A 27,013-nucleotide genomic window follows, 5' to 3' on the forward strand; every position below is an offset into this window, starting at 1 on the left:
GTATAATCATCTTCAAAACTCTATATAATATGACCCCCGCTTTTTTATTTAAATTATTAATTCCATATTCTGCAAGGAGAATTTTAAGATCCAACGAACAAAACTTATTGTCTATTCCTTCATTAAAAAGTATAAATACGAGAAGGCAATTTATTTTTTCATGTACTGCACCTCAGACTTGGAATGCCCTCCCTATTTTTTTAAGGGAGGAGAAGGAATTCGGAAAATTTAAAAGTAACTTAAAAACTTTTCTTTTTAAAGATGCCTTTGCAAACTGATTTTTTTATGTTACTACTCCATTGTACTTTATTATATTTTTTTTTAACTATTACCCTTGTGTTTTTTCCCTGAATGTTTCTTCTTTACTTTAATGAATTGTATTTCACCCCTCCTTACCTAATGTCAAGAGTATGTTAAACAGTGTAATTTATTTATTTATTTTTTTTTTTTTTAATATTCGTATGTATTGTACTGTTACCTAACAAATGTAAATTTTAATGTGTACATCGCTTTGAAGTTTGATTAAGCGATTCATCAAGATACCTAATAAACTTGAAACTTGAATATTGGAAGTTGTGGTGGAGAGGAAAGGATGGGATAGATGGAAAGGATTGCAAGAGGGAGGAATGTTGAACATGGTGGTGGAGGGAAGGGAGGAAGAGATGCAGAATGATGCTGGAGAGGGTTGAAAGAAATGTTGGTCATGAGGCTGGTAGGGAGGGACACAAGATGCTGTACAGGAGCCTAGAGGATGAGAATGGAGAAATGTTGCACTTGGCAGTAAATGGGGTGGGAGAGATGTACCCTTACTCATTAGTTAACTGTAATTTCCTGATAGGATTGCTACTTTTTGTTTTCTTTTGTAATCACTCTGAATTAATCTTGGATCTCCAATTTGAGGACTTAAGACAGATTAGCATATTGTTTGTTTCCTTTTGTTTAATTTGCGATATAATTCAAGATACTTGCTTAATCTTTCTTTCTGTACAAGTGTTTTATGCTTGAAAATTATTTTGAAAAGTATAAATAAATAAATAATAATAATAATAAAAAGTTCCAAATCTCTCCCAACTATTCTGCATTCTCTCTTTCAGCTTCATTCAATGTTATATTAGTTGAATTACTCAGCCTCTGGTATTTTTCTTAATGTGTGGCAATGGGGTTACTGTGCTCTTATCCCAGTGGTGGTGGTGAAGTCTTTTTAGATGGTAAGGGATCCCTGACTGCTGAAGGTTTATCTTTGTGTGTGAACAGGTGAGTGGGTGAAGTATCACCAGAAACAGATAGAAAGTTGGTATTCACTAATGTCACCGCTTACCACTTTCAACCCCTTCCCCAGTTGGGGGTCTACCAATATCAACAAGCTAAACCATTGCTCTTCTCTAAAGTTTTGGATCTAGTTCCCCTAGTACCAAACCGTTTGCCTTAGGGCACTTTCTGGTTCAGACTGACCATTCTGAACAGGTTACTGAAAAATGGGAATACTTTAGTCTCTTACATCAGGTTCTAGGGATCAGATGATTAACAGATTGGCAGACCCTGTATAATTAATCATCCAACTCTTTGATCCCTTGAATAAGAAATAAGATTTTGGTGGGCTCCTCTACATCCTTTTTAACTGGACTCCTCGCTCCCCTCTTGTAATTGGATTTTATATTTCCTTCCTAAACTTCTATGTGAATCCTATTGGACCAGAATTTCTGAATGAACCACCTACTGTTACCTTTTGATTGGCAACTTATTCATGAAGCAGGGGCCAGAATGTTCTGTCTGCAACTGCAGTGATATAGCATTTTGGTTGTCTCAAACATGGATCTGAGGAGACCACTGCATGCAGGAAGACTATACATGCTCAGAATTTTGCATTAGCTCTGAATTGCAGGACAGCAGTTCTGCCCCATGAGATACCATCAATCATTTGTATGTGTGACTCAAGGTAGCTAGGGTGACTATTGCTTCTTTAAAACACTGCAACCCAACTGCTTTTGCAAATGAAGTAGTATGATCAAATGACACCACTATGGAAGGGGGAAAAACCTTTACACTGCTACTTAAACACTATAGAATTAATTTTACCTCAAGTGAATGCCCTCAAAAAAGGTCATTTAGGACCTTGAACTTGTAGAGTCAAAGTATCTAAGGGACAAAATGGTCCCATATGTTTTGCTGATATCAGTCTAGTTATCCTAACAGACTTATTTGCAGTGATCAAGCAGGATCAACTGCAATATTTTATTTTAATTTTTTTTTTGGGGGGTGCTCATGGGGGAGACCCATTTGAGGAATCTTGCCCCTATCATGCTTTGGTTGGAGAGCTATTTGACCTTTTAGAAAAAAGCTAAAGCCTGACTAGTTGACCAAGTTATTACTTCTGTTCCAGCTGCTGTGCAAGTAGAGTAGGCAGGGTTTGGGTAAATTGGTACAGATTATTCGGATTATGTTTGATTGAACTATACCATCGTACCTCTGAAGTGGCAAGTAATCAAGTGAAATAAAATAATATTCAACAAGGGATCAAAACAGAAGCAGGCAGCCATAGAATGAGTAACCTAACATTACTTCCAGAGAACCTATTAGAAGATATCCTGAAAAATGAAATGTTGCTCATATGCTGGGTGGATAATAACTAACAACAATCCACATGGGTTCAAGGGCAAACTTTAGTGGATGAAATCTAGTTTTCCCTTTATGACTGAACAGACATTAGCATCGATTCCAGAACTCATGAAGAAATGTTTTGCTATAGTGTAAAGCAGTGTATCGCAAACTGTCTACCATGGCACACTAGTGTGCCACCAAAGATTCCAGGTGTGCTACGAGACGCCAGGGATGAGGAGAGGCACCGGCTGACTGCCTACAGACAAGAGGCACATCCTGTAGATAGTCAGCCAGCGCCTCTCCTGCTCTCCGTACCTCTTCTCTTCGAGCACTCACCATTAGCGACTCAGGACCGCATCTGAAGGGCCTCCACGCAAGCATCAACACGATGACATCACGCATGCACATGATGTCATTGTGTCAATGTCCGTGCACTTCTGGATGCCCTCGAGCCATGGCCACTACGTTTAGTGTGCCGCGGCTTCGCGAAGTTTGCGAGACACTGGTGTAAAGTAGCCTAAATTAACATTTGGGACAAATGTTAGTTTAGGATACTTATAAATAGAAAGATAAAAAGTAAAAGTCAAATTACATTTTTTGCACATGAATTAAGTAGTAATAAATTATATAAACCTTCTTACATGTCTTGGATTCTGGAGATGGTGGAGAAAGATTAGACACAGCCAGATCACTCTTTGATTTTTTAGGCTTCTTTGCATTTGCTTGCCAGGGTTTATCATAATTTCTGAATTCTTTTCTTCTGTTTTCTGCAGAAAAATATTGCAACTGTTCATTGCCAAATTAAACTCTGTGAGGGCAATTTGATAACTACTTGCACAGGTGAAGAGTGCATATGTACTTTTCACGCCTCACCTCTTTCCCAATTTTTTAAAGTGGAAGTACCGTAAATATGTTCTGTCCCAGGAGAATCACCCACACACATTTACACCAGCTTATTTGAGCAGATACATTTTCTGCCTACATGAATTAAGCATATGCCAATTTAAATTAGGAGGATAATAAACTTTTTAAGCTCCTATCCTCTAAATACAGGTGCATTAACCTTCTCACTGTCATATCGCTGTGAGAAAATGAGGAATGAGGAAAGGAGGCAAGAAAATGCAGTGAAAAAGCTTTTCTACAGTTGCATCAAAAGCTCAGCCTGTTAACCTCTTCAGCAAATCTTGTAACCCTTATGTCTAATGCAACAAGGCTGTTCAGATGCTGATCTCTTATTGTTATGACAGAACAAGTAGCCCATTGAGACACTAATCCTATGCGCCCCCCCAACTTCTCCCTCAGCATAGCAACAAGGCTGTGTAGAACTTCCAGGAGGTCTACCTGACCTCTTTCCTTATTCGGGTAGGCTATTCCATTCAAGGGGATTACAATTGTTCAAGGTCAAAGGGATGGTCCTAAACTTGTTCAGGGGAGGGAGGGAAGACCTGGAAGTTGTGTGATTTTGGGCTGATACTTCGTACTTGTACTCATATAGCTAAGCAGGCATAGTTAGGACTGCTTTTAGTATGGTCCTATGTGAGAAAGGACACTAAATATTGCTGGCACCCACATAACTGCCAACTCCTTTCCAACTCTTGTCTCCATAAAGCCCCTCTGCTCCTTGGTTTCCAGATGGCCTTTTAGCGTTGAGATGCAGTGGCACTGCCTGGTTAAGTGTCGCTGAATATCACCAGTTGGCCACTTGAGTGCAATTTAAGTGAGAAGGAGTCTCTTATGCCTGCTTAAATTGCTTTGAATATCAGGCCCAAAATTTCCAGAAGCACATGTAGAAACATGGTTTTATTTTATTTTTAATTTGGTAATTGTAACTGAATGCACTATTCTGTTTGCAAATGGTTTCTGTGTAGTTCCGATTTGCACCTGTTGTTGGGAGCAAATTGGATTTTTGTAGATGCAGAACATGTTTAAAATTTATCCCATAAGAACTGTCATACTTGGCTCATGAAGGTCATGTCTCACATGTGCAAGCATAATCTTTCTGGTGTGTCACAACTAGCAATGCTCACGCTGCCTGCACAGGACTTGTGCTTCCAGACAGCCCAAAAGAAAACAAGATTCAAAAACAAACCAAACAGTAAGGAAATCCAACTTAACTTTGATCTATGTAGATTTCCTCTGGTTCCATGGAAGTGTCCATAGCCTCTATGGGATCAGTGCTGGCTGTCTGATCTGTCTCAGGGACAGTTGTTGCATCCACCATTTCAATTTCATTGCTCTGTTGCAATTCAGGAGCCCAGTCCCTCGAGACTCCTTCCTGGGCTGGCCCAGAGTAGACTGATTTGGTCTTCCTCAGCTCAGCTTCTAAAGCACTGAGCTGGCCACGCCCTAACCTGTGAGGGGGAAGGGCAACCTGCTGCTTCTGCTGAGTTTTCCTTTCGGACTTAATTAGACTCAACAGCTGTGAGCTCCCTGAGCTAGGAGCCTGCCTCTTAGGCTGTCCCTTTCTGCAAGGCACCTCCCATTGCTCCTGGCTGTTCTCCCAATATTCCTCCTCCCCCCAGGGTTCTGGATCTTGGTTGTTCAATCTGAACTCAGAGCCTACCTGTCTGTCTGAGTTGGAGCTGCTACATTGGTCAGCCCTCTTAAGGGTAAGGCCTGGGTCTTGAGGAGATCTATCTGGCACAAGCTTAGCACTAAGGCTGGGGTTGTGACACCTACTATGTTGCATAGTTTGGCATCATCAGCGAATAATGTAATTTTACCTCGAAGCCCCTCAGCCAAGTCTCTTACAAAGATGTTAAATAGGATCGGGCCCAAGACCGAGTCCTGCGGGACTCCGCTGATCACCTCCGTCGTTTTGGAGAGGGTACCGTTTACCACCACCCTCTGAAGTCTATCTCTAAGACAGTCTTTAACCCATGCAGTTAATGTTTCCCCTAATCCCATCAAACTCATCTTGCTCAATAACCTGCGGTATGGGACGCTATCAAACGCTTTGCTGAAGTCCAAGTACACGACGTCCAGGGACTCCCCCATATCCAGCTTTCTTGTTATCCAGTCAAAGAAGCTGATCAGATTGGATTGACAGGACCTTCCTTTTGTAAATCCATGTTGATGGGGATCTCGTAGATTCTCCTCGTTCAGGATTGTATCCAATTGGTGTTTGATTAGTGTTTCCATAAGTTTACTCACTATCGATGTGAGACTCACCAGTCTGTAATTTGCTGCCTCCGTCCTGCATTCCTTTTTATGGAGTGGAATGACGTTAGCCGTTTTCCAGTCCAACGGGACTCTTCCTGTACTTAGGGAAAGATTGAAGAGCACTGATGTTCCGCCAGGATGTCACTCAACTCCCTAAGCACCCTGGGGTATAGTTTGTCTGGTCCCATAGCTTTGTTCATCTTGAGTCTTGATAGCTCATAGTAGACACTGCTGGGCGTAAACTTGAAATTTCAAAAAAGGTCTTCCGAGCTTTCCCTTGTCTGCAGCTGTGGGTCGGATCTTGGCGCCTCGCAGGTGAAGACTGAGCAGAAGTATTCATTTAATAGTTTGGCTTTATTGGAATCCGATTCTACATAATTCCCGTCTGGTTTCCTAAGATATACTATCCCATCTGTGTTTCTTTTTCTGTCACTGATATACCTGGTAGATCTAACTTCTGCAGTGGAGGCATAGGGTAGAGGGCTTCTCTGATTGATCTGTGCTGAGGCCTTGACTATGTCCTTCGGCCTTGACCATGTCCTTCATGCTCTGCACCTGATGAATCATCTCTTCCCTGCTCTATGGCCTGTCTTTTTAAGGTGACTCTGTAACCGTGAGGGCTTTCTATTAAGAGGGAGCAGTAATTTCCTACAGACTCCTCACAAAGTAATTTGTAGGAAACTCAATGTTTTGGTAAGTAAAATGAGTGTTAAATTTAATGCCTTATATTTTCAAATATTGTTTCCCATCTCAAGCTACCAAAAAAAGTGGGTGGAAAAAAGGGTGCATCCTATGGAGTGAATACCCAACCCCACCCCCCACCCCCGCCCATTACCTTATTTAGACCGCCACCTGCCCCCTGCTTGATGCCGCCGCCGCTGCTGCTACTGGTCACTCACTGCAAGTAGAGGAAGGGAAGGGCCAGGCAGGTGCAGCGATTGCACACCACTGGCCCAGAAGCCTTACCCCCGATGTCAATTCTGAGTCCCACAAGCCATACAGAAAGTGGTGCAGGCCCAAGCAGGAGCGCATAAAGCTTGCTCCTGACATCTACATTCCTGATTTGTGCCCCACTGGCCAAGAAATAGTACGAGAGCCATCTAGTGAGGGAGGGATACACGCTGGACTACCAGGCTGTTTAAAAAAAGTATGACAGCAGCAGGAGTGTGTTTATTTTAAAAGATGCGGCGGTGACGGGGGGGTGTTTTACAACGATATGGGGTACAAATTTTGTATCTTCGCTGCATAAGACGCACCAAGATTTCCACCCACTTTTGGGTGGAAAAAAAATGCGTCTTATAGAACAAAAAATATGTTATGTTATGACAAAGATTAGAAGAATTAGAAAGCCATGAAAGTTGAATGAACAAAAAAATACACAATTTGACCTTACAAATGCCTAAAGTTGTCCATATCTGTAGTACAGTAGAAAGATTTCATTTCTTCACCCCTACACTACAACTACCATATACAATCTTAGGTGAATCTCTTCATAAAGGCAGTTAATCTAAGTAAATAGTTATGAACACATTGCTATTACATAATTGAAATGGTTGTTGATAATCACATGCTTCTGAAGTACATTACTTTTTTCTGCCTACCTAAACCTCAATATTGCAGATTTAATCTAAGAGATGGAATCTTATTTTTTGGTTCAAGTATCCCTGCTTTCAAAGATTTACCTGGTGAGTCACTCTCTGCCCAAAGAGCTGCTGATCCAGATAGTGTTCTCTGAAGCTGGCCATGATTCCCCTGTTTGTTCTGCAGGTGGCTGATGAGAAATGGAATCGGTTGGTCAGGAGTCTCCGTTATTAATTTAGTCATCAGTTCCTACAAAGAGAGAAAACTTCCAGTTTTTATATCCACAGACTGTGATAGCCAAACACCCTCCAGGGATTCAAGACAAAGTTAGACAAGTTCCTGTTGAACTGGAACGTATGCAGGTAGGGCTGGTCTCAGTTAGGACACTGGTCTTTGACCTAGGGGCTGCCGCGGGAGTGGACTGCTGGGCACGATGGACCACTGACTCGGCAGCGGCAATTCTTATGTTCTTATCAACCATAAAGCAAATGCAGTCTTTTCCATACTCACTAAATGCAATTATGACTTCAGAATAGGGCTATACTGAATATTCATATTTGATTCAGCCCAAGTAGTGCCCCAGATATTTTATTCATATTCGTCCAGTGATTTAAATTCAAATATGACTAATCCAGGGCTCTATTGAGCTATAGCCTACTGAAAAATATTTGATCTCTGATTTCACATTGCTTCGTTATTTGTTATGTAAAAACTCAATGTTATACTTTTAAAATGGAAAGCTTGATGGCCATACAGCAGGGGCGTTACAGGAAATTTATGGATATTTGGGAGCCATTGACTAAATGACTTTATTTTATTGACCTTTAAACATACATATCCAGGGTGGGGGGGGAGGGCTTTGCATTGGAATTTGATTCGGGGAATTTATGGATAGTTTCTTGTATGTATTTACTTTTTCAAAAAAATTTGGTGGGAGTGGGAAAATAATTGATCATTTATTTTTGTAAGTTTAATGTGCTTTTCTTATAAGTTTGGAAAATTAATAAAGATTTACAAAAAAAAAAAACCCTCAATGCCGATTATTCATATTTGGCTGAATAATATTTCTCAATAGTAAACTATGCTATTTGGTACAGCTCTAATTCAGACTATTCAAGATCTATTATTTTACACTTTCCAATCTTCTGAGTGTGTTTATTGAACCATGGGTTCCAATCACAGTCAGTCACAGAAATCTGCAAAAGTGCAAAATAACTCCAATCTACTTTATCAGTGTCATGATAACTCCTTTGCTGATGCATAGCTCTACAAATCTAAGAGTGATTCTAATTTCAAGAGTGAGATGTAGGGTTTTATACACAGAATTTTGGGTGTTGTCTGACACATAATGCAGATGAACAGTTAAGTTACTTGTGGGAAATGGCACACACAGACTGTGGAGCCTGTCAAGATTAGGGAAGATTAGGTTTTGGATTCCAAAAGAGTTTGATCCTCAACTTATTTGTCTTGTGAAGGGAACAATTTTTACATTGTATTTAAATAGAGGGGTAGATATTCAACATAATTTAAACATCCTGGAAAGGCCCCTGGCTGGTTAAATTGTGCAGGGCTAGTCAGGTTATTCAGAGGCACTTAACCACTGAATATCCCCACTACCCATGCATGCAAAATCCAGCTAGTTTATGGACGGTCCAGGGACAGAGTTAGGGCGGAGCGGAAGCTTATCCAGTTGGCGATTTTCAGTCCACTAACCAGCTCGGAACCAACTAAACTTAGTACAGACAAAAGGAGGTCCTTCCTTTATGTGGGGAGTTCATCAAGCACAAGTCTGACTATCAGCCTGTGCCCTGGTTAACCTCAGGGTTCTAGCCAAATATGTTGCCATCCCCCCTCCCTCCCACCCCTACCCAGAAGCACACAGTCTCCCTTCTGATCCTTTTCCCCCAAAAGTAGACAGCCCCTTCTCTCACACCTCCCAAACATAACTAGATTCCCGTCCAGACCCCATGGTCCATACCCCCTCAAACCCCCACCCCTATTCAGAAGCAGCCTACAGGCTTACCTAAAGTCCATGGTGGTCCAGTTGGTTGATGGGGGAAGAAGCTAGCCCAACTCACTCCTGACCTTAGAAAATGACAGTGAACCTCATGTTACTAGAGGTCATGGCAGCCATTTTTTAGATGAAGGAAACAGTGGGACTGGATAAAAAGCTTTCTACCAAGAGCCAGTAGGATAAAATCAAGGGTGTTTATTTCAGTCCAAAATACACAATAAAAGGGATCCAGAGAGTGGTGTTCACTCTTGCTCACCGCCCCAATTGGACCACCAGAGACTTTAGGTAGGCCTCGGGGTGCCTCTCCTGAGTTATGGAGGAGGTGGTATTGTTTCATTGGGGGGTAGGAGCAAGATTGGAAGGAGGGCTGTGTAATTCCAGGGGTGGGGGGAGGGGTATCATAAGGGTATGCTTGTGAGGAAGGGAGGGGACTCAGAAGACACCGGCATCCCTTATGCCGCTCTTGACTGAAAACTGGCCCTCATGAGCTCTAGCAGCTAGCAAAACTGCAATTAGCCCCATATTTTCAATGCCACTGTCCATATATGGCCTAACTAAATATCTGGTATTAATTCTGCCTGTGGTGGTAGTGCTAAAAACAAAAAAGACCAATGACTGCCATTAGATGAACATTGACTGGAAAGTTTTGTTTTACTTGCAATTCTCTATGTGATTGTGTTTGTTGAGGTTCCATTCCTGGCTGCCATCTACACTATCATAGGGTTCTAGTTTCCAAGTCCTCGGAGTATGAAGGGGGCACAAAGCTGACCATGTTAAAAAGGAAAACCAAACTATACATATTATCCTTCTTCTTACACCATGGACTCCTTTTAATAAGCACATCACAATTTTGCAACCACTGTTCAGTAACATCAAAAATTAATGCCTTTGTGGTATCTGTTGGAGGTATGTCTAGCATCTTCCCATACAGTTAACGTAGAGACACACTACCATGTATTAACTGCATATGCAAATAGCACAGATGTACTGGAAACTACCTCCTGAGGTAGTGTTAATTGATAACACAGCAGATAATGCACACCAGTTAACAAATGGTATTGTACTGTAATTGCAAGGCACAGGCTCTGCTCATTTCTTGCCCCATTCCACTTCAGAATTAGCATGTACTAACCTCTACAGATTCTATAAATGGCACTCAAATTTGGGAATCCATAGTTGCATGCAGTCCTGAGTTCCACAAGCAAATAAATTAGTCAACAAGCCATTAACAATCAATAAATTGGCTGTTCATTATTGAAATTTAATAGGCTCTGCACATGATTCTATAAAGATCTGTGTCCAAATCCTCTCGCATGCAATCCAAGGGAGGGGGAATGGAAGGGGCATGGTGGGTCAGGGGCATTCCAAAGAATTATGCACAGCGTTATAGAATTTGGGGGCTGTGCACCCAAGTTACATAGAAACACCAGGTTTCAAATGCTGTAATTCTTCACATCCAAAGCTGGGTACTGGAACATAAGCTAAGTGCTATTCTATTAAAGCGCTCAGCCTGGAGCACCCTTTAGAACAGTGGTCCCCAGCCACCGGGCAATGGACCGGTAGTGGTCCATGGCCAGTGCCGAATCGGGCTGCACAGCTGATGTCATCTTTTCTGGCACTGGCAAAAAAACCAGCTGTTTTATAGTGGCAAAAAAGAGCTTTCCCCTGCAGTCCGATGCCTGAACTCAAGAAATGAAAGAAAAGTTAATGCTGGGGCCAGGTCTGGAGCCACATGGTGTGGAGGCACAAGGGACCAGTGCATGTTGGCACACAGTGTGGAGGCACAGAGGAGCAGCGGAGGAGGAGAGAAAATGCCTCCGGTTGCTGGTGTGATGGTATAGTGGAGAAGAAGGAAGGTCTGTTGCTGGTGTGGAGGGGCAGTGGAGAAGGCTTGGCTCTGATGTGGAGGGGCAGTGGAGAAGAAACAAGGCCTGATGAAAGTGTGGAGATACAGGGGTGCAGTAGAGACGAAGAAAGGCTTGGTCACATGGTACGCAAATTCAACTTAAGAACAATTTTAAAAACAGAAGCCAGGGACTGCTTGTACATTAGTTTGCAAGGTGACCACTTCTGTCCATGCCTCTGTCCCACGCTTACTAAGTCACAGTTTTTTTTAGGTAAGCCCACATGCTAACCCTAGCAACAATGAGATTACGGAGTAGACAAGACATAAGGAACACAGTTCGTGTGTCACTGTCTATCATCACTCCCAGATGGAACAGTCCAATTGCAGGGAAACAAGTTCAGTATTCCCATTGATTCTGCATTATGGTGAGTTGTATTATATTTTATATATTACAATGTAAATTTGGCTCCGAGTGTCATTAACAGGAGAAATGCTAACTATGAAAAGCACTAATTCCTGTGTTAACTACTTAATGATTTTAATAAAAGGAGTCCTATATTTTTCAGATAGGTTTGTATAGATACTATATTTGCTGTGGATGCCTTGAAAAACAGACCTATTTGTGGCCCTCACTGAAAACTCATGGCTTAATTTAACTCCCACAGCAGGTACTGCTATTGAAGTGATAGCATTTTATTTGAGGTAATGCTTTAAAAAAAGATGCTGTTTCATAAAAAGTTAGTAAATTATGTAATTAACATTATAGTATTTTTTAAGGCTGAAAAGAATAAGTCTGAGTAATTGAATTTCTCTTTACTAATAGGCAAAAAAAAGGTAGAAAATCATTATTACAGAGCCTTCCAGTTTGTAGTAACTATCAATAGTTTTCTAGAGATTTCAGGGCAACTTTTTTAGGCTGACACAAAGATTCATTGGTATTGCTTCAAGGGCAGTGAATTTCAACAGGAAGATAATTAATACAACTCAAAAGGCATTAACAGAAATAAATGATTTGGAAAAAGAAGGAAACATTAGAACAATGCATCGTCAACGATGGGTAGATAAGACTGGGTTAAACAAGCAAAATTAATAAAGGTCATCACTGAATTATATGGGATGAGTTTTAATATATCAATCAACAATGTTTTCCATCATTCAATGCAAATAAGCCTGTTATTAATGTGGTAAATGAATTAGTTTAACATCAGAAGAATTACATATGAAAGTCAATATTCAGCCCCTCAGACAATGCATAATTTGAAACACCTAACTTAGATGATTTCAAATCATATACATATTTGGCAATACAGCACTATTCATTTGAATAGTGCCACTGAATATCCACATTCAGCTTGAAATGTTTAAGACAAATGTTTGAAATTAAACCTGCTATTTGTGAGGACCATGGGCTTCTAGAGGGTAATTTTTTTCAAGAGAGTGCCTAGATAAGAGGACAAATAGATGCTTCCTTAAGACACCATTTTATCAAGAATCAAAAGCACCTATGCACATCAGCTGAAAAAATTGTACCTACAGTACACTGCAAGCGCAGAAATTTACACCTGCTTGAGAGTGTATTTTGTAGTCTGCAGGTGAATTTATACACTATGCTCCATCCAAACTCTTCCCCTGTATACTCCTGTCAACAAAGTGCATGTCAATGCACATATAGTCAGAATTTTATGAACAGCCCACATATGTGTGAAAATGTCTTTATAAAATTACCTTGCTAATATATATGTTTAGGGGTTAAATTATGCCCTCCACCTTTATGGATGGACAGTTGGTTGTGTAATAATTTATACTTTCAAAATTATCCCCTTGCCCTTTTTATGAAGCCTTTTTAGGCTTTTTTATCACCCGTGTATAAGTCAAGGGTAGGACCCATATTACTCCCTCTCTCCATCTCCCTCCCCTCTACATTTAGATCCAACACTGCTCTCTCTCTCTCAATCCTCCCACCCTTGCAAACCCACAACTTCACAAATTTCAGCAGCAGTCAGAACAAAGTCAGTAGGAAACAGCTAGATCATTAGATTTCAGTATATGAACATAAGAATTGCCGCTGCTGGGACAGAACAGTGGTCCATCATGCCAGGCAGTCCGCTCAAACGGCAGCCCCCAGGTCAAAGACCAGTACCCTAACTGAGACTAGCCCTACCAGTGCACTTCTTGTTAAGCAGGAACCTGTCCAACCCTATCTTGAATCCCTGGAGGGTGCTCTCCCCTACAACAGACTCTGGAAGAGTGTTCCAGTTTTCCACCACTCTCTGGGTGAAGAAGAACTTCCTTATGTTCATCCGGAATCTATCCCCTTTCAACTTTATAGGGTGCCCTCTCGTTCTCCCTACCTTGGAGAGGGTGAACAACCTGTCCTTATCTACTAAGTCTATCCCCTTCAGTACCTTGAATGTTTTGATCATGTCCCCTCTCAATCTCCTCTGTTCAAGGGAGAAGAGGCCCAGTTTCTCCAATCTATCATTGTACGGCAGCTCCTCCAACCCTTTAACCATCTTGGTTGCTCTTCTCTGGACCCTTTCGAGTAGTACCATGTCCTTCTTCATGTACGGCAACCAGTGCTGTACGTAATACTCCAGGTGAGGGCGCACCATAGCCCAGTACAGCAGTATGATAACCTTCTCCGATCTGTTTGTGATCCCTTTTTTTATCATTCTTAGCATTCTATTCGCCCTTTTTGCTGCCGCCGCCGCACATTGCGCAGACAGCTTCATCGACTTGTCAATCAGAACTCCCAGGTCCCTTTCCTGGGAGGTCTCTCCAAGTACTGCCCCGGACATCCTGTATTCATGCCTGAGATTTTTGTTACCGACATGCATCACTTTACACTTATCCACGTTGAATCTCATCTGCCATGTTGATGCCCATTCCTCGAGCCTGATTATGTCACATTGCAGATCTTCGCAGTCCCCCTGCATCTTCACTACTCTGAATAACTTTGTATCGTCCGCAAATTTAATCACCTCGCTCATTGTACCTATGTCCAGATCGTTTATAAAGATGTTGAAGAGCATAGGTCCAAGCACCAAGCCCTGCGGCACCCCACTGGTGACGCTCTTCCAGTCCGAGTACTGTCCATTTACCCCCACCCTCCATTTCCTATCCGCCAGCCAGTTTTTAATCCACATGAGTATTTCACCCTCGATTCCATGGCTCGCAATCTTCCGAAGTAGTTGTTCATACGGAACCTTGTTGAACGCCTTCTGAAAATCCAGATATACAATGTCGATTGGGTTGCCCTTATCTATCTGCCTGTTTACTTCCTCGAAGAACTGCAGCAAGTTTGTCAAGCAAGATCGTCCTTTGCAGAAGCCATGCTGACTGGTCCTAATCAGACGGTGTCCGTCGAGGTGATCAATGATGCGGTCTTTTATCAGCGCCTCTACCATATTTCCCGGCACCAAGGTCAGACTCACTGGTCTGTAGTTTCCTGGATCTCCCTTCGAACATTTTTTGAAGATCGGCGTAACATTTGCCACCTTCCAGTCCTCTGGAATCTTTCCCGATTTTATTGACAGATTGGCTATTTGTTGAAGTAGTTCAGCTAAAGTCCCTTTCAGTTCTTTTATGACCCTCGGATGGATGCCATCCGGTCCTGGGGATTTGTCACTCTTAAGCCTATCAATCTGCCTGCATACTTCTTCTAGATCAGTGGTCTCAAACTCGTGGTCCAGGGGCCACATGCGGCCCGCCAGGTACTATTTTGAGGCTCTCGGTATGTTTATCATAATCACAAAAGTAAAATAAAACAGTTCCTTGATCATATGTCTCTTTAGCTATAAATGACAATATTATTATTAAGACTTAGCCAAAAGGAAAGATCTATAAACTATAAAGAATTTTACCTCATGCAAAATTGTCATTTCTTTAATAAGACATTAACTATTTTTAGCTGAGGCCCTCCAAGGACCTACAAATCTGAAATGTGGCTCTGTAAAGGGTTTGAGTTTGATACCACTGTTCTAGACAGACCGTCAACCTTGTCAAGTTTCCCGTCTTCACCTCCAGCGTATAACCTGTCGGGTTCTGGTATGTTGTGTATATCCTCTTTGGTGAATACAGATGCAAAAAACATGTTCAGTTTATCGGCAATAGCTTTGTCTTCCTTTAGCACTCCCTTTATTCCATGATCATCCAACGGTCCCACTGCTTCCTTTGGGGGTCGTTTCCCCTTAATATATCGAAAGAACGGCTTGAAGTTTTTCGACTCCTTGGCTATTTTTTCCTCATAGTCTCTTTTGGCCCCTTTTACCGCTTTATGGCACCTGCGTTGATGCTGTTTGTGCTTCTTCCAGTTTTCCAGAAGATTATGTATTTATCCCTCACTGCTAAGTCTTCAATTCAGTTTTATTTCTCGCCTAAATTTGGCAAGTTTACTAAATCAAATTGTTCTAGAAAAAAATCAATCACCTTTCCTATACAAGGAGAATGTTTTAGTTAGGAATCAGTATTTCTCAGTGCGCATTCACACTAATATTTTAAGAAAATAAAATGAATTTCACTCAACTCTTTCTACATTTATGTCTCAGGTAAAGATCTTCTTTGAACCTACTGCTTGAATCATCAGCCAATCAAATGGTTTTTAGCTGTAGCTGTCTCCAGATCACCTAATAATTGTCATGCATACTTCCCTGCAGGCATGCCCTCCTCTTTATATACATACTCAGCACTAACTTTTAACTAGTCAGATAATTTAATTATTTGCAGATTTTAAATAATCACTATTATTAATTTTTATCAATCTCTAGTCTCACTTGTCACTACCTTCAAACCTCTTCTCTTTAAATTTGAAAAATGTTCAAGTTCTCCCTGAATTAAAAATTCTTTCTACACCTGGAACATATTTAACACTGACTCTAGTCTCTAAAGTAGCTTCAACACAACCAGTTTCTGTCTATCATATTCAATATAGCTAACAATAGCAAGAGTGCTATGGCACCAATGAGAATGATTGTATAAAGAAGTGCAAACTCGAGTTTCTTTTTCTTGGTCACCACTGTGGGGACAGCTATGCATGGGTTGACGAATGTACTGTAATCCCTTGAGGCAGCTGAATGTATCAGCGAAAAAAAGATCTTTTGTTGGGATGTCAGTTGGATAAATTAGTCCATACTAAGGAGTTTTCAGGCATTTCACTTCATTTGGAGTTTTGATTTCGACTTCAGGCAGATAAGTGAGTTGTTGGGTTTTTTTAATCAACCTTTCTATACGTGCTCAATGTGCCTAGGTGTGTCTAAATAGTTACACCAAGGTGTTGGGAGGTATTTTTAGGCCAATGATTGCTGAGAACAGTTGTAAGATGTATTGTCTAAGAGCACTGTCACTTAATTCTCAGGCTTTGTTCTCATCTAGTTTGAAGGTAAATTGTATTGTGGTGGAACCAACACATTGATTTGCCATTTTTTGCAGTCATAGAATTAGTTTTACCATAAGAGGTGGGTTAATGTCCTTATACATTGACCAATGAGAATGACCCATAGATAAGATGGCTCTGGCTTATTGATGGGATTTTGAAGTCAACATTTTTCAACGTATATAGAGTAATACAAAAAGCTCTCATCTGTTAACTCTATGCAGTTTATCCACCATACAAACCTTCATCCACTACAAACCCTTTCAACAGCTATACACACATTACTGAGACATGCACACACAACCTGTTCTTTCCATACCACCCCTCATCCACAAACATACACACCCTCCCTCTGCCCACAACCTACCAACACTTACTATGATGTCAGTGACATATATACACATCCTATCCCACACAATCCCCCCCTAATACACATACACACTGCCCAAGTATTACCCCAACTGCCCTTCTCTTACATCCCAGCACCCTTCAAATCCCCAGACAAAATCAGAAGCTCTTATTGTGAGGCTAGGTTCCATAACAGCAGGAGATGTACGTAAGCACTTTTTTATGGGAAGTAGCATTTATTTATTTTATTATTTATATACCACTTAGATCTTAAGTGGTTTACATTCCGGTACTTTAACATATTTCCCTACCTGTCTCGGTGGGCTCAAACTATCTAGTGTACCTGGCACAATGAGGGGATTAAGTGACTTGCCCAGGGTCACAAGGAGCAGTGAGGGATTTGAACCCACAGCCTCAGGGTAGGCTGTAGCTCTAACCCCTGCCCCACACACTCCCAGCATGTGTGCTGCACTCTGCATCTTTAGCTCATGAGTCACCAGAGCTGTCCAAGATGGAGTTATCCTAAACTAAACTAACTAAACTAAACCTTAAGTTTATATACCGCATCATCTCCACGGAAGTAGAGCTCGGCACGGTTTACAAGAACTTAAAATGAGAAAGGGTAGGAAAAGGTTTACATAAGTTTATAAATCGAGTGGAAAAGTAAGGTAAAAGAAATTACATGTTAGAGAAGAGCCAGGTTTTTAGTTGCTTGTGGAATAAATGGATGGAGCTCAGGTTCCGCAGCGGGATAGTAAGGTCATTCCAGAGACCTGTGATTTTGAAAAGAAGTGATTTTCCTAGTTTACCTGCATGGAGAATACCATGAAGGGAGGGGAAGGATAGTTTTAATTTGTGGGCGGTCCTGGTGGAATAAGGGCACGAAGAGTTGAAAGAAAGTGGGATTAGGGAAGGAAGGATGCCGTGAATAATCTTAAAAGCCAGGCAAGAGCATTTGAATTGGACTCTGGAGATCACTGGGAGCCAGTGAAGATTGGCCAGGAGTGGGGAGACGTGGTCAGATTTACGTTTTGCAAAAATCAGCTTGGCTGTCAAGTTCTGAATAAGCTGGAGTCTTTGGAGGCTTTTTTTGTTAAGCAAAGGTAAATCACACTAAAATCTTATAAGAATAGGCTGTCACACAAATATATAATCACATAGACAGGTATTTCAGAGAGAAACCAGGGATCTCAAGTGCTCCCAGCCAGAAGCCCGATGTATGTTACAAAGCTAGTGGCTTGACCCTTTAAGGTGCTTGGGTCTCTGTACGGAGCAGTCTCTTCAATATATCAGCTCGGATATTTGTGCAGCGCCAGGGGGTTAACAGTGCTGCCTTTGGCGTTTTCCTGATGAAGCTCCTGTTTAATGAATAGGAGCGAAACGGAGATCTTCCATTGTTGTTGAAAAGAAAATTGATATATGATACTTTCATCCAAAGAACATGAAAGCTAAGTAATTTTCATTAAACGGAAGAGCAATATATCAGTAATTTAGCTGTGCTAAATGTAGAAAAGAGCACATAAAAAAGCATACAAAAATGTATATATAAAAATATAAAAAGACAAAAACAACTATAAAATACTGGTATAGAGAGTATAAACGGGACCGATGATAGCTCACCCAATAAGCCACTAGCTTTGTAACATACATCGGGCTTCTGGCTGGGAGCACTTGAGATCCCTGGTTTCTCTCTGAAATACCTGGCTATGCGATTATATATTTGTGTGACAGCCTATTCTTATAAGATTTTAGTGTGATTCACAAATTTTGGAAAGCAAAGGTAAATGGCATTACAATAGTCAAGTTTGGAGAGGATGATGGATTGGACAAGGATGGCGAAATGTTTTTGGTGGAAGAAGGGTCTTGCTTTCCTTAGCATGTGGAGGCTGAAAAAGCATGATTTTGTCAAGGAGTTGAGGTGGTCGTTGAGAGAGAGAGAGAGAGGAATCGATAATGATGCCGAGGACCTTGCTTGAGAACTCAAGGTGTAAGGCAGAGCCTGAGGGCAGTGCGAAGAGGGTGGGCAAGTGTTCTAACTTTGGGCCGAGCCAGAGTAATTTTGTTTTTGATTTATTTAGTTTCATCTGTATCGAGAGGGACCAGGAGTGGAGTCTCCTTATGCAGGATGTTATGTTATCGTGGAGGTTGGTGAGGTTCTGGTCTGTTTCAAGAAGGACAAGGATATCGTCGGCATATGTGTATATTGTTTCAAAGGGGGAAAGCTGGAAGAGCTTCAATGAGGACATATAGATATTAAAAAGGATAGGGGAAAGGGGTGATCCCTGAGAGACTCCGCAAGAAGGAGACCAAGGAGTGGACATGGTGCCATTAGAGTTGACAGTGTAGGAGCGAGAGCGGAGGAAGTTTGAAAACCAGTTAAGAACAGTGGAATCAATTCCTATCTCGGAAAGTTGATAGAGTAGTATGTCGTGGTGGACGACATCGAAAGCAGCAGAAAGGTCGAATTGTAACAGAACAGCAAATTTGTTTCGAGAATGTAGTTGTTGCACCTTTGATATTAGGGAGACAAGAAGGGACTCGGTGCTGAAGCTGGGTCTAAAGCCATGTTGATAGGGGAAGAGAATGGAGAATCTCTCTAGATAAGAAGATAGCTGGGTAGCGACTATGGACTCAAGCAGTTTGGCTAGGAGGGGGATATTTGCTATGGGGCGGTAGTTCGATGGTGATGAGGGGTCGATCAGCTTTTTTCAAAAGAGGGGATAAGGCAATGTGTCCTATTTCTGTAGAGAACAGGCCAGATAGGTCAGTGTTTACAAGATTGGTGAGGGAGGAGATGGCCTGCGCAGGAATGTTATCGTAAAGGTAGGATGGGAAAGGATCTAGGATACATTTGCATGATTTCAGTTTGAGACAGAGTTTAGAGATCTGGGATTCGGAGGCTGTTTCGAAGGCAGTCCAGGATCTATCAGCAGGGATAGGGTTGAAGTCATTGGGAGGTAGAGAGTTGTAGGAGATAGTTGGGGGGAAAGAGCTTCTTATGGTAATTATCTTATCGGTAAAAAATTTTGCTAGGTCGTTAGCAGATGGTAAAGAGAGGGGGGAGGTGGAGTCACTTTTTGAGGTTAGACTACGCCAGATGTTGAACTAGTTTGGTTTTTTGATCTGGTGATTTTGTCACCATATAAATTTTTTCTTGCTTTTGTCAATACCGTGTTGTAGAACTTGATATTGTCTCTCCAGGATTGTCTGTCAGAAGGGGATTTCGATTTTTTCCATTTACGCTCCAGTGCTCGACATTTCTGCTTCAGTTCCCTATGATATGGAAGATACCAGGGAGCTTTGCGGGAGTGGGAGATAGGTTTAGTACAGAGGGGAGCAAGAGCGTGGTAAGTGGATTCAGAAAGGGTTACCCAGTTGTGCCAGTTGGAGTCAGGGTCGGTGTGGTCAGGAGAAGGAGGTAGTTAGTTGAGAAATTGGGACTAGAACTGTTCGCTCGCGATTTTTTTGCGATAGGTGATATAGTTTGTGCTTGGGGAGAAGTGCCCAGATGGGACATGTAAATGGGAAGGCAGACGGAGCCAAGAAGGTGCAGGGCAAGGGCTGTGTGGGCTGTATTTACTCTGCTGCATGCCACAAAAGTTGGAACAAAGGGGGAAACAAATAATTACAGTCTAGTATCTGTAATGATCAACACTATGGAAAAACTGCTTAAAAAGAAAAAGGATGGCACAGCACCTTTAAATAAGCAGATCACAGCATGGGTTCACAAGAGACAATCTGTCAAACAACTGAATTCTATGATAAGACGACAACAATAATCAATTCGGGAGAAGCAGATAACAAGGCCTCACACAGTTCTTTTTTTAAAAAAACTTTATTAAATTTTCAATGCTAATACAAAGTGCATAAAATCATACATACATTAATAATCAGAATCAGAAGTCAGGCTGCTATAGGACTTGGACAGAAAGTATTAACAAGATCAGGGTCTTTGTTAAATAACAAAACTCAGGGGAAGATTCTCAAAACCCACTGCGCCTTTAACGATGGTCGCTAAACCAGTTCCAGACAGTTTAGCGTGGAAGTATTCTACCGGCCAATTCTCAAAAGGGCTCGCTGTAGTCTTTTCCGAGGTTCCTGGCAGACTCTGACTCTGCCATGCAAATATATTATAACTACTAGGTCATTAATATTAAATGAGCACTCCGGGCAATCCTTGCCTGCAATGACTACAGTGCCATAATTTGGGAGGAGGCTAAACCCAAATTGGGGAGGGGAGGGGGAAGCCAGTTTCCCAGCATCCCCCTCCCCCCGTGGCTATGTCACACCTGAGCGGTCATTTTATAACTATGTACGTGGATAACAAGTAAGAACATATTTTTCCCATGTGAACTTTGCAGGCTTTCAAAGCAAAAGTACACAAAAGCACATACACTTGGGTTTGAAAATTATTCCAAAAAACTAAAGAGACTGCTACTGTATTTGAAGCACACAGATTTTCTGGATTAAATTACAAGCACATATTTAAACCTTTAAAAGTATTTACATAAATTCAACCACCACCCTGATCCTTCCCTCAAGAACACCTCCTAACAACTTACATGTATAAAGGTTGTATGTATGTAATTTACATATCTATCAAGTGGGCAATTTTGTAACAGGCCATTTTCCATGTGCAAAGCATTGCTTTATTCACAGAAATATCCTTGAAAATAATCTACCATAAGATATTCCAGCACTTCTACTTCAGAAGATAAAAGACCTGACATGATAACCAATAAGCAGTATGAGCTAAGCTACATTTTCTAACATCACAATAGTTATCCACCTCCCTCCTGTCTACTCCTTAGTCCCATTTCCAATCTCTTTTCTTCTCTTTGATGTATCTTTTCTAATAAAGCCACATAGCAGAACTGTTTCAAGAGCTATATGAAAACCCATATTGCCCACTACTCTACTGTGCGGATCTTTAATTTGAAGTCATTGAGTCAGGATTTTTTTTTTTTAATCATGTGACTCATCTTCCATCATGCTGAGTGCTTTAAATGCATCACACAAGAAACAAATTATTTTAGACAGCATGAAAACTGAGAAGTAGGTGCAGACTTGATCCGGCATATAATTTTTTTCTTTCAATTTTGAGTAGAATGACACTGAAGTAGAGAGACATCTTTCTGCAAAGCACAATAGCTATTCTAGACTTCTTTATGCTTTTCTATTTCTGATTAAATACTATGGGAGTAAGATTTAATCCACAGCGGTCAGTACGTGTTGTTAAGCCGGATATTCAGTAGCCGGCCATACCAGGATACCGGCAATGAATATCTGAGTATTCAGATGCAGCCAGAAGTTATCCGGGTACCAGGCCTGAATATCACCGGTATCCAGGTAATTTCTAGCTCCGCCTTAGATGCACCCTGGCACTACCCTGACAGTGCTGAAGTGGTCAAACAAGAACTGCAATATTTGTTGCTATAGAATGCAATTAGGTTATTAGTATAGAACCGGGGTTGTCAACCTTTTTACAGCAAAGAGCTAATTTATCCAGATTATTTGACCCAAGATTTATAAAGAGCTGCAAGGTGTAGCTTCTCTCCCATCCAATCCTTTGCAGGTCTCTGCACCTCTCATCTCTTCCTCCCTCCCCTGCCCCTCCCCCAACCTAAAGCCAAGGTTATCTTCTCTGTCAAGGCCCTGACCCTTTAATCTCCCTCTGAACCCCACTATTCCCCCCAACCCCCCCAGATATGCTCAGGTACCCGGTGGTCCAACAAAATCTTCGTGGCAGGAGCACGGCCCTCTCACTCCTGCCTCCTCAAGGCTGCTGTGACCTCTTGCGGCAGCTCGCGGTACTACAGGAAATGTCACGAGTAGTTGCGAGAAGTCACAGCAGCTATTTTAAAAAGTAGCCACGAGGAGGTAGGAGTGAGAGGACTGTGCTCCTGCCACAAAGACCCCCGCTGGACTACCAGGTACCTTAGTAGGCCCAAGGAGGGGGGGGAGAATAGAAGGGTTACTTTAAATTTCTCAGTTTTTCCCCTTGGTGGGCTTTATCTCCCTTCCTTCTGCCGCCAATGGTGGATATGTTCTGCTGAACCTACATAAGACGACTCAAAAAAATTAGGGTAAAATTAATCCCAATTAACTTTAGAATGGTAACAACGTACTCCCGAGTTTATACTCAACTAACAGTTACCCTGAGTGGTTTCTAGCCAGACATGGCAGGAAGAAGTCGCAATAGCTCTTATCCCCAAGATGGAGATGATCAAATTTCAAGTTATCTATTATTTAATATGCCCCCCTATAAAGGGCTTTCTAAACAGTTACATAAATGTAATAAAAAGAGATGATACAAAAGAAATTACAATTCACTGATATAAGATAGGAAATAGATAAAGGGGTGTTTAACAGACTCGGTAGCTATACCTCCAAACCCCCTCCGCCAGAAGGAGGCCTTAACATAGCTTAAGCAAGATCTCTAACTGTTAAGGGTAAAGCTGCTTGAAAAAATAAATGTTTTAGCAGCACTTTGAATTTCTGGATAGACCATTCTAATCACAGATGGGAGGAAAGAGCTGTCTAGATAGATGTTAAATAAGGAAAGTATGATGAGGCAATTTTGTTGGGAAGATCTGAGTGCTCTGGGAGGGATATAGGGTATTAAACATGACAGGTATAAGAGTTCCAGAATAACACACTTCTTTGAAAGCATACACACCGTAGACAATTAACTCAAAATATCTAATGTCACTAAATCCCACACTCTACTCAAGTAGAGTGGGGATCCCACACTCTACTCAAGGGATCCCACACTCTACTCAAGTGCTATATACCAGTATAAGTCATAGAACCTCCATTCGCCCTATTTTCACTATTCATAACTCTGCCTTCTTCATACTGCTATAATGTAACATATACATTCTGTAATTCCTTATATAAAAAGTCACCTTGAACCTGTTTAGGCATAGCATGACTCAGAAATATTAGATTAGATTAGATTAGAGCAGTGGTCTCAAACTCGTGGCCCGGGGGCCACATGCGGCCCACCAGGTACTGTTTTGAGGCTCTCGGTATGTTTATCATAATCACAAAAGTAAAATAAAACAGTTTTTTAATCATGTGTCTCTTTAGCTATAAATTACAATATTATTATTAAGACTTAGTCAAAAGGAAAGATTTATAAACTATAAATAGTTTTACCTCATGCAAAATTGTCATTTCTTTAATAAGACATTAACTATTTTTTTCTGAGGCCCTCCTACAAATCCAAAATGTGGCCCTGCAAAGGGTTTGAGTTTGAGACCACTGGATTAGAGTATATAAGGATGTTCAATGTGAGTCTATGTGATATAGGTAATCAGTGTTCCTCAAGAAATATAGAGGTGACAGTCAAGTTTTCTAGAGCCAGATACTAGCTTTACAGCCATGTTTTGCACTATCTGTAATCTTCTAATATGTATCAGAAACTCACAATCCATCCAATAGGGGATTGCAATGGTCAAGGTGACTAAAAAGAAAAAGAATAAGAATTCAAAGGGCAGTTTTAGTGAATAGAGTTCTCACGGAATAAATCATCCTGAACTTGAAGAAGTAGCACCAAAGTTAAAAAATATTTTATTGAAAGCTCAAGGTTTAGTCAAGCAAAGTTCCTCTTTTGTTAGAAACAGAGACATTATGAATCCACAATTTAGCTTGGAATTAAAACAGCGGGGAGGTTTTTCCAGGAGAGCAATAGATCTCTGAATTTGTCAGGAACCAATTTCAGTCTATGATTTTTTCAACCCAAATATTTTGAATGATTTTTAGTTTCCTGATAATTTTCTTATATGAGCCTAAATAAATGATGTTACAGTAGTCTAATGTGCTCAATATAAGAGATTGGACCAGGAGGTCTCACCATAGAGTGAAAGAAGCATTATAGTATTCTTGGTATTATTTACCATTCCTTTCCTACTAATTCCTATCATCCTATTTGCATTTTTGGCCACTTCCACAAACTGGGCAGAAGATTTCAGTGTACAAGCATCTACAACACTACTTATATCATCTTCTTGGATGCTGACTCACAAGATGGATCCTAGCATCAAATAGTTACAATTTGGATTATTTTTCCCAATGTGCATCACTTTGCATTTGTCCACATTAAATTTCATCTGACATTTGGATGCCCAGTCATCCAATTTACTAAGGTCTTCCTGCAATTTTTCACAGTCTGCATGTGTTTTGTATCATTTGCAAATTTAATCACTTTGCTGATTTCCAGATCATTTATAAATATGTCAAAAAGCACCAATCCCAGTACAGATCCCTGCAACACTCCACTGTTCACCCTCCCCCTTTGAATAAAATTGGCCATTTAACCCTACCCTCTGTTTTCTGTCTAATAATCAATTCCTAATCCACAACAGAACATTGCCTCCTATTCATGACTTTTCAAAATTCTCAGGAGTCTCTTATGAGAAACTCTGTCAAAAGCTTTCTGAAAATCTAGATACTCTAGAAGGGAGGTCTATTCCCAATTTAAAAATGATGGGCCATTTCATCACATGGCTTGTTTACTATCAAAAGTGAGAATCCTTACTGCCCTCCAAAGGCAAACAAGGCCCAAAAGAAAAGGTAGTCGGAGCCATCAGGACTAAGCTCAGGTTTCTGATGATTCAAAGTGGAGGTGTCAAGCATTTTTCACTTCCAAGGAAAATATCCCCTCTATGAGAGGTTAGAAAGCTCCTTTACCCTTATCCCTTAAAAGAAGTCAGAAATAGACTCTTTTCTCCGAGGTGCAGGTTATACCTCCATCTAATATTCTCAGCAGTAAGAACTGGATTGAAGGAATGGATCCATCAACAGGAAATCCTGCATCCTCTCTAAGAATGAAACAAAGGCTCCAAACTGTAAGCTATGTCCATCAGTGCTTCCCAAGTTAGTCATAAGAATAGCCTTACTGGGTCAGACCAATGGTCCATCAAGTCTAGTAGCCCGTTCTCACGGTGACCAATCCAGGTCCCTAGATTGGTCACTGGCCAAAACCTAAGAAGCAGGCAATGGCTTCCTCCATGTTTTTCTCAATAACAGACTATGGACTTTTCCTCTGGGAAATTGTCGAAACCTTTCATAAAACCAGCTATGCTAATCCGCTCTTACCACAACCTCTGGCAATGCGTTCCAGAGCTTACCTATTCTTTGTAGGTCAGGCTTTCATGATATCCACAAAGAATATGCATAAGACTTATTTGCTTCCACTATATGCAACTCTCTTTCATGCGCATTTATTTCAGAGGCAGTGGAGACAAAAACTGTGTCTCAAAAAAACGAAAGCCTTGGACAAGCTCATAGGATTTCTTAAGGAGAGGAGGAAATACTGAATGCTGCAGATCAGCAGACTGCCATCATGTTTCTATAGACCTCCTTGGCACCAAACAAAAGTTGCAAACATCAGTACTGAGAAGCATCCCTACCGTGACTGAGCCTCTCAATGGTTAAGATCATAAAACTATGGAAAGGGGTTTTCCAAGAAAAAAGTCTCTGAATGGGAGAAATTTAACAATTTTCTCCTTGCATCCTTCTTTGGTTGAACTTGCTCCTCTTTATATATTGCTGGACTGACTTAATGAAGAACATTAGTTAACCCCTAAAAGGGCAAAGAATGTTTTTGCCAGTTTTCTTATTTCAGGGTGCCAAGAACATCTTTTAATATAAAATTCTACTCTACCTTGATGGTTCTGGCTATACAAGACATAGCTATGTTCTACAGAGAAAAAAAATCCATCCTGGCCAAAGTTTAGTTTAATTCCTCTGTTAGCTGACAGCTAGAAAAGCTTCCCATCATTTTACCACAATCTATGGTATCTCATATTCCCTTACCCTAGGCTTGTATCCAGGACTGCTAGAGCATAGACAGCTGACCCTGTATCCAACCTAGCTAAAGTTATGTTGACCCTTCCACTATTGTGGCCACTTTTATCTTGCCAAATGAATTGGTTTAAAGCACATTTCTCTGACAAAATCCAGATTGCAAGTTGTGCTGATCACTATTTTGATAGCATGTTTTATTTAAAGGTTGCTCCTCAAGTTTCAATGCCATTTGTGATGCCTTTCAATTTTTATTTGCACCCATTATGTGATGTCATCCTTA

At 41.0% G+C, this 27,013-nt stretch overlaps 1 protein-coding gene across 6 annotated transcripts in view; it reads right to left on the reverse strand.

Annotated features, from left to right (window-relative positions):
• Positions 1–27,013, reverse strand: part of C2H8orf34 (chromosome 2 C8orf34 homolog) — a 328,896-nt gene that overhangs the window by 235,092 nt on the left and 66,791 nt on the right. For all 6 annotated transcript variants that reach the window (XM_033934937.1, XM_033934938.1, XM_033934940.1 and 3 more), the window contains exons 2-3: positions 7,443–7,590; positions 3,240–3,365 (exon numbers count right to left, since the gene is read on the reverse strand). In XM_033934937.1, the coding sequence (XP_033790828.1) occupies positions 3,240–3,365; positions 7,443–7,590 (274 nt within the window). The remainder of the gene's footprint in view (positions 1–3,239; positions 3,366–7,442; positions 7,591–27,013) is intronic.

The sequence above is a fragment of the Geotrypetes seraphini genome, chromosome 2 (genome assembly GCF_902459505.1).
Source record: "Geotrypetes seraphini chromosome 2, aGeoSer1.1, whole genome shotgun sequence".
In the NCBI taxonomy this organism is placed as follows: domain Eukaryota; kingdom Metazoa; phylum Chordata; class Amphibia; order Gymnophiona; family Dermophiidae; genus Geotrypetes; species Geotrypetes seraphini.